This window comes from Acartia tonsa, chromosome 12 (genome assembly GCF_053477335.1).
Source record: "Acartia tonsa isolate MP-2025a chromosome 12, ASM5347733v1, whole genome shotgun sequence".
Lineage (NCBI taxonomy): Eukaryota > Metazoa > Arthropoda > Copepoda > Calanoida > Acartiidae > Acartia > Acartia tonsa.
Window position 1 is genome coordinate 3,627,676 of NC_137271.1, and position 11,198 is coordinate 3,638,873.

The following is an 11,198-nucleotide window of genomic DNA, read 5'->3' on the forward strand; positions in this document are numbered from 1 at the left end:
TTAAATCTTGAAACAACAATTTGAACTCAACAAAATATTTGATGATATTTCGTCAAAAAATGCTTTTATTTTCAAAGTTTTATTCATAAAAACCCATAGTGAAATGTAATTTTTTTAAGTTGGTATAACTATATGATCAAACATAAACCTAGAATACTCAAAAAAAAAAAAAAACTTTTAGAATCATTACTGGATGGTGCTTAGAATCACTTTCTCTAGTTCGTGCATAGTCCCCTTTTCAAAGTTTTACAGGTAGATCCAATATTATAAGAAGTTTTAAAACAAAAATTAGATTAATACAAGCCCAATCAGAGAGTGCAATATTTTATGCTAAAATTTAATTTCCTTATAAGTGTACAAACTCCCCCCCCACTCTTAATGACATCATCTCAAAACAATTTTAAAAAATCATAAAAAGAACAAAGGGGAAATACTTGTGTAGTAATATTAATAACATATTCTTATTAAAATACTTACATTATTGTAATTTCAATAATAGCATCTAGGTAATTTGGTAATTTGAATCATTAACACTTGCAAAATTAGAAAGTAATAAAAATAAAGTAAAAATGAATTCAAATACATTATTAACATTATTAATAACAATTTAATTTTCATCATGAATAACAATGTCCACAGTAGCTAGGTACTAAGGCAAATCTGAAGTAAATTCTTCCCAATATTTTTTCACCAAATCTTCTTCTTCAACTTGCATTTCAACATTTTCTGTTTTCACTTGAGAAATATTAGTTTTGTCCTCTTCCTTTATAAATACTTGTTCAAATTCAGGATTATCAATATTGTTGTCACTAATATCAATATTGTTGTCACTAATATCAATATTGTTGTCACTAATATCAATATTGTTGTCACTAATATCAATATTGTTGTCACTAATATCAATATTGTTGTCACTAATATCAATATTGTTGTCACTAATATCAATATTGTTGTCACTAATATCAATATTGTTGTCACTAATATCAATATTGCTGTCACTAATATCTATATTGCTGTCACTAAGAGATATATTATTCTCCCTAGTATGTACTTCATGAGTCTTAGCATGTTTATTTCTGTTGCTTAATTGAGTAAATGATTTACCACAAACACTACAGGAGTATGTTTTCTCTCCAGTATGTTTTCTAATATGACTATCTCTACTGTTTGAATGAGAGAATGATTTACCACATATTTCACATGAATATGGTTTCTCACCAGTATGTATTCTCATATGTTGATCTTTATTACCAAACTGTGTGAATGATTTTCCACATATTTCACATGAATATGGTTTTTCTCCAGTATGAGTTCTCATATGACTGTCTTTATTATAAGCTGTGGTGAATGATTTTCCACATATATTACATGAATATGGTTTCTCTCCAGTATGAGTTCTCATATGCCTATCTCTACTTCCCTTTTCAGAAAATGATTTACCACATATATCACATGAATAAGGTTTCTCACCAGTATGTATTATCATATGTTTCTCTTTATTACTAGAATGTGAGAAGGATTTACCACATATTTCACAGGAGTATGGTTTCTCACCAGTATGTGTTCTCATATGAGTGTATATGTTACTAGCAGTACTAAATGATTTGCCACAAATCTGACAAGAGTTCTTCTTTTTTTCACTATCCATTATTCTATGCTTTTATATATTTATAGATATTTGATATTTCTACAGTTGCATCAGTTACAAATCTGTAAAAGTAAACTTAAATAATTTCAAATAAAATATCTACTTATTAATTGCTACTATGATAATGTACATTTTAATGGTATTAAAATAGGACACCTGTTATACTCAGTTGAGTCTGATGCCCGATATTGATTAACTTAATCTCAATGCTATACATGAGAACACAATTCTTGTGATACAATTAACAAGTAGATACTCTTAATATTGATTATAATTTTCTATTCAATGTTAGAGAAGTTATATTAATCAAATAAATTATAGAAATACAATGATGCTAAAAATACTTACCTAGATATATAATATTATGAATATGAAATTAATCTGATATTCTTTGGAGACACAAGTACTGACTGGTACAACAATATTTCTCCAAATAATAATTCCTCAGCAGTCTGAAATAATTAAATTAGTTTTATAAAAGGTTTATAATGAACAAATATTGAATTGTATTTCATTAATGTTTTGCTGTTTATTTTAGATTGGTTTCCTGCTGCCATGAAAATAATTATGTTATGTTTATGTTAGACTTCATGTTTATAATGTGAAGTAATTTAAGGTTTATAATGGTTACAAAGTATACAAATTTTGAATATGATCAATAGCTTCCTTAGAAATTTTTGTATCCTATATTAAGTTAAATATATAAAATAATAAATAATTAAATAATATTTTACTTTAAACAAAATATGTTTTAATTGGTAAAGTTCTCGGGGATTACTAATCTTTAATTATGATTGGGTATATTCAAACTGATAGAATTAGCAAAATAGTTGATAGTTAATGAGTCACCTGTATTTAGAAATGAACAAGGGTAACAATTCTTATAACTCTTCCAGCTCTTTATTTCTTTTTCATCCTTTTAATCTGAAAAAATAAAATAAAGTGATGACATTTTAGAAACTAAATAGGTACATTATAAAATTCATTAATCAACAAAATTATTTACACCAAGTAATATTATAGTACGATAAAAAGATGAAATATGGAATAATATTGAGTCATTTCATTTCAAAGATAAAAACTAATAATATCTGAAATATTTGCACAATTATCAACTTTGAGACAATACAAAGAGGTGGATTTACATAAAAATATGAATTATTATTGTAAAAATAGTTTGAAAATATAATACTAAAGGAAGTTCTAATTTACAAAGTATAAACTGACACTTTCTTAGAAGTAAACAACAATAAAGATTACAGTACAAAACATTAACTTAGGCTAAAACAAAAATCCTTCATTTGCTTCAAAATAAAAATTTCAATTAAAATATTAGTATCATCTCTATCTAATAAATTAACTTCTTATAATAAGAAAAAAAGATTAAGATTTACATTTTACATATTCATCAATGTTGTATAATTAAATATTGTTTTTTTTTCAATTATCAAGGAGATAATCACCAGTTTCCTCTTCTTTTATACTGACTGAGTCATAAGCAGGCTCCTCTTTAATAGAGAGAGAATCATCACCAAGAGTTTCTTCTTCCTTATTTCCTTCTTCTACATCCATAATATCAGGAGTTACATCCATATAAACAGGTTCTTCTTTCATGGTAAAATGGCCATCATCAAGAGTTTCTTCAATTTCTTCTTTTATATTTCCACCGCAATCAACATAGTCAACAGTTTGATTACTGTCTTTTGTTTCTATTTTGTCCTTGTGTGTTTTCATGTGTCTACTTTTATGACTTGACTGTGTAAATGCTTTTCCACATATATTACAAGAAAATGGTTTCTCTCCTGTGTGTGTTCTTTTATGAACATTTCTGTCACCAGATCGTGCGAATGATTTACCGCATATATCGCAAGGATATGGTTTATTACCAGTATTATTCAAAGATTTATTTTCTTTTATATCTTTTTGGATTTGTTCTTCACAATCAGCAAAGTTAATATTTTGGTCACTGTTAAATACTACATCCTTATTTTCTTCATCCTTATTTTCTTCTTCTACATTCATAATATCAGGAGTTACATCAATATATACAGGTTCTTCTTTAATGGTAAAATGATCATCATCAAGAGTTTCTTCAATTTCTTCTTTTATATCCATTCCACAATCAACAAAGACAGCATTTGGATCACAGTCTATTGTTTCATTTTTATCCGTGTGTGTTTTCACATGTCTATTCTTATTACTTAATTCAGAGAATAATTTACCACATACTTCACATGAATATGGCTTTTCTCCTGTATGCAGCCTCATATGCGCAACTTTATTACTAGATACAGAAAATGTTTTATTGCATATTTCACATGAATATGGTTTCTCTACAGTATGTATCCTCATATGCCTATCTTTATGACCAGACTGTGAGAATGCTTTACCACAAATTTCACATGAATATGGTTTATCCCCTGTATGAGTTCTCATATGCCTAATTTTATGACCAGGCTGTGAGAATGATTTTGTACAAATGTCACATGAATATGGTTTCTCTCCTGTGTGAACTCTCATATGATTATTTTTATCACTCAATTGTGGGAATGATTTACCACAAATTTCACATGAATATGGTTTTTCACCTGTATGAATCATCATGTGTTTATTTTTATTACTTAAAATAGAAAATGCTTTCCAACAAATCTCACATGAGTATGGTTTCTCTCCTGTGTGTGTTCTCATATGAATGTCTCTATTATGAGCTCTCTTAAATATTTTGCCACAAATCTGACAAGAGATCTTCTCTTTTTCACTCATTTGCGATTTGTCAATTAAAGCAGGCTCCTCTTCATTAGAGAGAAGATCATTATGATCACCAGTTTCTTCTGCTTTTATATTGACAGTGTCATTTGCATTAACATTCTGTTCAGGCTTCTCTTTTTCAATATCCATTATTCTATTTTATGGATATTGGGCTTCAGTCACAAATCTGAAATATAAAATGAGATAGTTGCAAGAAGTGCATTTAAGGAGTTATTAACTTTAACAAGACAGTTTATGAGATACACCTTCAAAATTATAAGTTGTGATTGTTAAGGTTGTCACTTCAGAAAAATGGTTGCAAGCATAAATCAAGAATACCATTTAAGAAAATACTTCATAGAAAAATAAATAATAATAAATATGACAACACCAAAAGATTTCCATTTCATGTTTTTATGAAAATATTACATTTTTTTAAAGATGCATACCTTTATCACAAAAGTATAATTTTCATATTTTATTATTAACTTTTTATGAACAATTAGTATTAAGTAAATTTAAAGGGGGAAATATTAGCAACATAGTAAAAAGTTAATTAGTCACCTGTATCAATAAATGATCAAAGGTTACAATTATTACTCTTCTAGCGCTTTAATTCTTTTTCATCTTTTTAATCTGAAAAAAATAAAATACAGATTTTAGAAAATACGAACATTATCAAAACTTACTTCATTATTCTACAAAATTATTTATACTAAGTAATATTTTGGTTTAACAATAAGACAAAGCATCAAATACTATTTGCCAAGTTTAAAATTAAAGGAATTCGCGTCTTTAAATAGTATACTTGCATTAATCTACAAAATGTAACAATTACAAGCAATTTAGTTCAAGAATTATTTTAGTAGAAATTCACAAAGTAAAAACTAAAACTTGATTTTCAAAAATAACGCCAATAAAGATCAAGTTTAAAGATTTATAAAGATTGTATTCTTAAATATTAATTATAAAATGATTTAATCATCAGAGAGATAATCACCAGTTTCTTCTTCTTTTATTTTGACTGAGTCATAAGCATTGTCATCATCAGCAGGCTCCTCTTTAATAGAAAGAGAATCATTATCAAGAGTTTCTTCTTCTCCTTCCTTAATTTCTACACTCACATTCATAATATCCGGAGTTACATCCATATAAACAGGTTCTTCTTTAATTGTAAAATGGCCATCATCAAGAGTTTCTTCAATTTCTCCTTTTATATTTCCACTACAATTAACATAGTCAACAGTTTGTTCACTGTCCATTGTTTCTATTTTGTCCTTGTGTGTTTTCATGTGTCTACTTTTATGACCTGAACGTGAAAATGCTTTTCCACAAATATCACAGGAATATGGTTTCTCTCCTGTATGTGTTCTTTTATGAACATTTAGGTCACCTAATCGTGCAAATGATTTGCTACATATATCGCAAGGATATGGTTTATTCCCAGTATTATTCAAAGATTCCTTTTCTTTTGAATCTATTTTTATTTCTTCACCACAATCTGCAAAATTAATATTGTGTTCATTGTTGTGTGTTTTCATGTGTCTATTTCTATGACTTGATCGTGAGAATAATTTTCCGCATACCTCGCACGGAAATGGTTTTTCTCCAGAATGTATTCTTTCATGAGCAGTTTTACACCCGAGTTGTGAGAACGACTTGCCACATATATCACATGAATAAGGTTTCTCACCAGTATGGGTTCTTAGGTGGGTTTCTTTGACACTGAATTGTGTAAATGATTTACCACATACTTCGCATGAATAAGGTTTCTCTCCTGTATGTATTCTCATATGAATAGTTCTGTTCTGTGGGAGTGTAAACGATTTACCGCACACCCCACATGGATATAATGGATTTTCACCATAATGTGTTTTAATGTGAGCCTTTAGATTATCTGGCCGTGTAAATGACTTTTCACACAATTGACAATGAAACTTTTTCTCTTTAACTTCCATGATTTATTTGTAGGTTTTAATCCTTATCTAGCTTAATCTTGATTGTTGGTTTTCTCCTACGTAGCAATAATCTAAAATAAAGTGTGTTGAGATGAGGTCTATTTCTAATAATATTTATTAAGGGGAGGGGGGGGGGGATTTGTACACTTATGGGAAATGAAATTTTAGAAACTTTGCCCTGGACGTTTGGGCTTGTTGTTATAGTTATCAACCTAATTATTTTTGTAAAATCTGTTAGGTATATGATTGGATCTACCTAAAAATCTTTGAAAATTTAATTTTGGCACTTTTCTTCTAGGGGCTAGTTAAATTAAAAGTTCTGAGCTTATTGTTAAAGATATCGAACTGATTTTTTTAATTGAACCTTTTTTACATAAATGAGTTTTTATTTAAATTTTCAGATCCAATAATATGTGACATTTTACAAAAAGAATCGGATTGATAACTATAAAAAAAAGCCAAAACGTCCAGGGCAAAAATTTATACTAAACTTTTATTTACTATACCTATACAAACTCCCCCCACCCCCCTTTTATTAGATAAAAGTGAAAAGAAATAATGTTTTTTACATTTATGTTAAAACAATTGTTTAGGATCTAACAACAGCTATAGATTCTAAATAACTCTTTCTGATAAAAATATTTCAGTATTTTTCAAAATTTGAATAACCCAAACAAGATAAAAAATACATTTGTTTAATTTAGAGCATTCATTAATACAAAGTCGCGGAAATTGCTCCGCATTATTGATAAATTACAATGAAGATTGTCATTTTAAGTAAAACTCATTAGGTACCTAGATATAATTTGAATTTTATCAAAAAAAATTTCTAACAGAGGTGAGTTTTTTACTTGGTATTAACAATCTATTATTACCTATTACCTCAATTAGGGCGGGCTTTTCCTTAGATTTCAAAGTTAAGTAACATCCAACAGACAACCAACCCTTGGATTGCAAGACTCTTGTCTGAGAAGTCCTTACTGTACATGGTAATGAGCTGCACCTGTTTGTGGGCCAAGGAATTCCCCCTGTCCTAAATATTAATGTCGTGCACCTGACATAGCAACAGTAGGAACCATTTTTAAGGTCTATAGTTATGACGCAGTGTCGGGCCTAGATTCGAACCTTCCCGACGAAGAAAAGAAGCACTACTTGATCAGCTAAGGTCGCGGGTTTTTTAACAAGTTAAGACAGGTCACCTGATTTTTCCTTTTTTTCAAATGAACTTGGAGTAGAGTTTTATCTTACTATTCTAGCTCAATCATTTTATTTCATCATAAGTATCTGAAAAATATTATAGTAATGAGGAATATGATAATATCAAATATCAAGACAATTATAAGAACATTTGTGTTGGGGAATGAATATTATAATAAAAAATAAATCTGAAAAGCAGGAATAAATGATGAAAGGTTAGTTTAAAAACAGATCTTTTTGATTTTGAAGTGAAATTTTATATCCCCAATCTTGCTCTTTATAAGGTCTAAACAGACAACATAGTCCATTATATGGGATAGCATACGTTAAAAAAATATTTTCGTATTGATCCCAAAAAGGGGGAAGGGGGAAATGGTTTAGAAAAGGGGGGGGGGTAAAATGTGGTGACTCGTGCCACGACATACCAGCAATTTTATTTTGGGTGCTACTCCCTTAGTTTTAGAGATAATTGGATAAAATCTTTTGGGCTGGGTCAGTAATTACCCCAACTAGAGGTATCTTTCAAAAAAAACGGCGGCGGGACCGCCGCTCCCGCCGCCCGCGGCCGTTTTCCGCCGCCACCAAAAAAATTTTTTTTTTGCATTTCTCGCCGAATTAGGCAATTTGGAATCATTTGAGACCATGTTATTTTTTTCAAAAATTTTTCCACTTACAAGCAGCCCTTAGTCTTTTTTTCAAATTCTCGTATATCAAGGTATATCTTAAATACAGTACTTCTCCTGTGATTTTGAAGATATTGAAACAAAATCTTTTTAGGTTGGTAAGTAAAAAATATTTGAATTAAGAAAACGGCGGCGGGACCGGCGGGACCGCCGCTCCCGCCGTCCGCCGCCGTTTTCCGCCGCCAACAAAAAAATTTTTTTTTGCATTTCTCGCCGAATTAGGCAATTTGGAATCATTTTTTTTTTTGTTGGCGGCGGAAAACGGCGGCAGACGGCGGGAGCGGCGGTCCCGCCGCCGTTTTCTTAATTCAAATATTTTTTACTCACCAACCTAAAAAGATTTTGTTTATCTTCAAAATCACAGGAGAAGTAGGTACTGTATTTAAGATATACCTTGATATACGAGAATTTGAAAAAAAGACTAAGTCCCGCCGCCGTTTTTTTGAAAGATACCTCTAGTTGGGGTAATTACTGACCCAGCCCAAAAGATTTTATCCAATTATCTCTAAAACTAAGGGAGTAGCACCCAAAATAAAATTGCTGGTATGTCGTGGCACGAGTCACCACATTTTACCCCCCCCCCTTTCCCTTAACGTGCCAGTTGATTAATGGAATACTACGTAATAAAATCCTAAAACTAAAAGTAAAAAATATATTGGGGTATATCACTTTCAATCCAAGAAAAAATTTCACCCAACCTTAATAAGGGGGGGGGGTAATGCAACCATCTCGTAATCAATGTATAAATGACACTCAGAATTCGAATTTTGAATTGAAATTTTGCATGCGTAATCCTAGGTAGATTTATTTTCCTTAAATCGAACAAAAAGTTGGAAAAGTAACGGCTAACGGCTGGCGGCTCAACCGTTTAGCCATTTTTTCGCTATTTTTAAGGCAAATCATTACGAAACCTATCTCTACATAATACTCTTTGCTGCTCCAAAACGTTTTCAAACGGTTCTATCTGGTAGTTGCTAGTACTAAAAATCTAAAAAAACTTTTTTTTTGTATCATTTCACATGATTTAAAACAAAAATATGTTTTAAAAAGTTGATTACTACGTAATTCATTACAGATTTGCCCTAAAAATAGCCAAAAACGGCTAAACGGCTAAGCCGTTAGCCGTTACTTTTTCAACTTTTTGTTCGATTTAGGGAAAATAGATCTACCAAGGATTACTCATGCAAAATTTCAGATCGAAATTCGATTTCTAAGTGTCATTTATACATGGATTACGAGATGGTTGCATTAAACACACCCCCCCTTACTTACAAAAATTGCCTTTTGTTCCAATTTTAAGAGAGAAGGGGATACTAGAAATACATACTATCCTAAAAAAATAGCGGCGGGACAGTCGCTTCAGCCAAAACCACCTTAAGCAAGGGTAGCTGATACATTAATCTTCTTGTCTATGTATTTCCATCCTCACCCCCCCTTACGGTTTACGGATTTTAGCCCTCCCAATGTTTCCTTTAACTAGAGAAATAAAAAAAAAATCCTAAAATAACTAAACATATCTTATTGCAAAATTTCATTGTCAGATAACTAATTGGCAAATTCTTCTTCTTTTATGTTGACAGATTCATGAGCACTATATTTATCATTAGGATCTTCTTTATCTGTGTAAGAATCATTAAATGTTTCTTCCTCTTTTATTTCTGCTTTAACACAACTAATGTCGCATTCATCATTTTCTATTTTTAATTCAGAAATATTAGTTGTCCCAACTTCATTTACAATTACATGTTCAAATTCAAGAGTATCAATATTGTTACAAGTATTCTCAGATTTATGAGTCTTTGCATGTTTGTTTTTTTGGCTTAAGCTAAGCTTACATGGGTAAGGTAAGTCGCCAGTGCATGTTTTCATATGTCTAGTTTTACCACTAGAAGTAGTAAATGCCTTGCCACATATGTCACAAGTATATGGTTTCTCCCCAGTATGTATTCTTACATGTCTTTCTTTTTCACTAGGCCTAGAGAATGATTTACCGCATGTGACACATGAATATGGTTTCTCTCCAGTATGAGTTCTAATGTGGCTACTAAGGGAACCAGACTTTAAAAAAAACTTTCCACATATCTGGCAAGAAAACTTTCTTTCATTATCAAAAGTTTTTTCTCCCTCCGCATTTAAAATATTAGAAGCTTCTTCACTGTAAACAGATTCTTCTTTGATTGTAAGCTCATCATTGTTTACGGTTTCTTCTGGTTTAATGTCTTCTGTTACATATTCTCCACATTCAACAAAGTCTGCATTATTTTCAAAATCCATTGTATAAGTTTCATGTATTTTTATATTTTCTCGAGTATGTATCCTCATATGTCTATTTTTACCGCCTGAATTAGAGAAACGTTTACCACATGTGTCACATTTATAAGGCTTTTCTCCTGTGTGTGTCCTCATGTGTCTATTTTTATCACCAGATTTAGTAAAAGACTTATTGCATATATCACATGAAAATGGTTTTATTCCAGTATGTGTTCTTAAATGTTCATCTTTAACTCCAGACTTCGAGAATGATTTACCACATATGTGGCATGAATATGGCTTCTCTCCTGTATGAATTCTCATATGAATGTCTTTAGATTGAGAAGTTTTAAATGACTTGTCACATAATTCACATGCATAGGGTTTCTCTCCAGTATGTGTTCTCAAATTAATGTCTCTGTTAGCCTCTTGTGTAAATGGTTTAATGTCTTCTGTTACATATTCTCCACATTCAACAAGGTCTGCATTATTTTCAAAATCCATTGTATAAGTTTCATGTATTTTTATATTTTCTCGAATATGTATCCTCATATGTCTATTTTTACCGCCTGAATTAGTGTAACATTTACCACATGTGTCACATTTATAAGGCTTTTCTCCTGTGTGTGTCCTCATGTGTCTATTTCTATCACCAGATTTAGTAAAAGACTTATTGCATATATCACATGAATATGGTTTTATTCCAGTATGTGT

The 11,198-nt window shown here is 30.5% G+C and overlaps 2 protein-coding genes across 2 annotated transcripts; both read right to left on the reverse strand.

Moving 5' to 3' along the window:
- Positions 1–374: 374 nt before the first annotated feature.
- LOC145333816 (uncharacterized) lies at positions 375–1,709 on the reverse strand. The gene has a single exon (XM_080179060.1). The coding sequence runs from the start codon at positions 1,646–1,648 to the stop codon at positions 650–652; it is 999 nt and encodes a 332-aa protein (XP_080035186.1). The 5' UTR covers positions 1,649–1,709; the 3' UTR covers positions 375–649.
- A 962-nt stretch (positions 1,710–2,671) lies between these two features.
- LOC145333128 (uncharacterized) lies at positions 2,672–7,640 on the reverse strand. The gene is made up of 3 exons (XM_080178283.1): positions 7,554–7,640; positions 4,961–6,425; positions 2,672–4,583 (listed from the first exon to the last, which is right to left on the reverse strand). Exon 3 carries the CDS (start codon positions 4,544–4,546, stop codon positions 3,089–3,091), a length of 1,458 nt encoding a protein of 485 aa, XP_080034409.1. The 5' UTR covers positions 4,547–4,583; positions 4,961–6,425; positions 7,554–7,640; the 3' UTR covers positions 2,672–3,088.
- Between the last annotated feature and the right edge of the window lie 3,558 nt (positions 7,641–11,198).

Coding starts and splice junctions, on each gene's coding strand:
- LOC145333816 (XM_080179060.1), bottom strand. CDS start 1,648: ATGGATAGTGAAAAAAAGAAGAACTCTTGTCAGATTTGTGGCAAATCA.
- LOC145333128 (XM_080178283.1), bottom strand. CDS start 4,546: ATGGATATTGAAAAAGAGAAGCCTGAACAGAATGTTAATGCAAATGAC.